Below are 1,569 nucleotides of genomic sequence, written 5' to 3' on the forward strand. Positions count from 1 at the left end.
TTTTTTTTTTTTTTTTTTTTCCTTTTTGTCTTTTTCCGTGTCTGGCAACGGTTCGCAACCCTCAGTGTCGCCCCCGTACCGGACCAGGACCGGCAACGGGATCGCAACCCTCGGTGTTGCTCCCGCACCTCGCTCAGCCAGTGAGCGGGAACCGGTCTGTATGTGGGATCCGAACCCTCGGCGGGAGTGCCACCGCGCTTCCCAAGCGGCGCACTATAGCAGTGCGCCACCGGGCCGGCCCCAGACATGTCTCTTTTTTCTGTTCCTTTTCTGCCACCGATTTCTCCTCCCTGGAGGCAACCAGTGTCGTCATGCTTCCTGTATTTGCCTTCAGAGGTATTTTACCCAATGTATGAGTCTGTTTCTGTTGCTTATAATAAAATACCTGGAACTGGGTGATTTATAAGAAAATGATATTTGTTGCTTAGAGTTTCAGAGGCTGGCAAATCCAAAGTCCAGGGGACACATCTGGTGAGGGTCTTGGTGATGGTGGCAGTGACCCAGGGTCTCACATGGCAGAAAATGGCGGAGCAGAGAGTGACTAACGTCCTCAGTCACTCTCCTTTTAAGGCCACCAGAAGCACTCCCGTGATTCCAAGAATGGATCAATGCATTCACAAGGGTACAGTCCTCACAATCCAATCACTTCTTCAAGGCCCCACCTTTCAATTACCATAATTAGGACTTCCCAGCCTCTTAACAGTCACAGTGGGGATCAAGCTTCTAATACATAAAACTTCGGGGACACAATTCAATCCTATCACCCAGATACAAGGAAATCTAAATACATACGTTTTCCCATCTTGTGCAAAAATGCTCTATCATACAGACTTCTACTCTGTATCTTGCTTTTATTTTATTTTTCCCATAATAGGGCCTGGAGATGGTCCCATATATCAAGGCATACAGTTTCCTCATTCTATTTTAGGTTGTGTTGTAATCTATCATTTCAGTGATAGCCACACGCATTCCCAACTGGTGTTCCTGTAGTTGTTTCCAGTTCTTTGCCGTTTCCATGATGCTGTTGTAGTGAGCAGCCCTGAACATACACATTTTACTCACGCGCCAGGGCACCTGTAGGACAAATCCCCAGCAAGAGTAACTGGTCGCAGGATCTGGTCCCCCCCAACCTCTGACAACCACTGATCCTTCTACGGTCTCCATAGTTCTGTCTTTTCAGGAATGTCACAGAGTTGGAAACACACAGTGTGCAGTGACCCTTTCAGATTGGCTTCTTTTTTTTTTTTTGGTCCTTTTTGAGACCGGCTGCACTGTGCTCAGCCAGTGAGCGCTGTGAGCGCACTGGTCATCCCTATATAGGATCCGAACCCGCGGCAGGAGCGCTGTTGCGCTCCCAGCGCTGCAGTCTCCCAAGTGCGCCACAGGCTCGGCCCTCAGATTGGCTTCTTTTTTTTTTTTTTTGGTCCTTTTTGAGACCGGCTGCACTGTGCTCAGCCAGTGAGCACTGTGAGCGCACTGGTCATCCCTATATAGGATCCGAACCCGCGGCAGGAGCACTGCTGCGCTCCCAGCGCAGCAGTCTCCCAAGTGCGCCACAGGCTCGGCCCT

The 1,569-nt window shown here is 49.8% G+C and overlaps 1 protein-coding gene across 1 annotated transcript in view; it reads left to right on the plus strand.

Annotated features, from left to right (window-relative positions):
* Positions 1–311: 311 nt before the first annotated feature.
* ICAM3 (intercellular adhesion molecule 3) overlaps positions 312–1,569 on the plus strand; it is a 13,527-nt gene continuing 12,269 nt past the window's right edge. The window contains exon 1 of the mRNA XM_008578025.1: positions 312–336. Within this exon, the coding sequence (XP_008576247.1) occupies positions 312–336 (25 nt within the window). The remainder of the gene's footprint in view (positions 337–1,569) is intronic.

Source organism: Galeopterus variegatus, unplaced genomic scaffold (genome assembly GCF_000696425.1).
Source record: "Galeopterus variegatus unplaced genomic scaffold, G_variegatus-3.0.2 Scaffold1619, whole genome shotgun sequence".
NCBI lineage: Eukaryota > Metazoa > Chordata > Mammalia > Dermoptera > Cynocephalidae > Galeopterus > Galeopterus variegatus.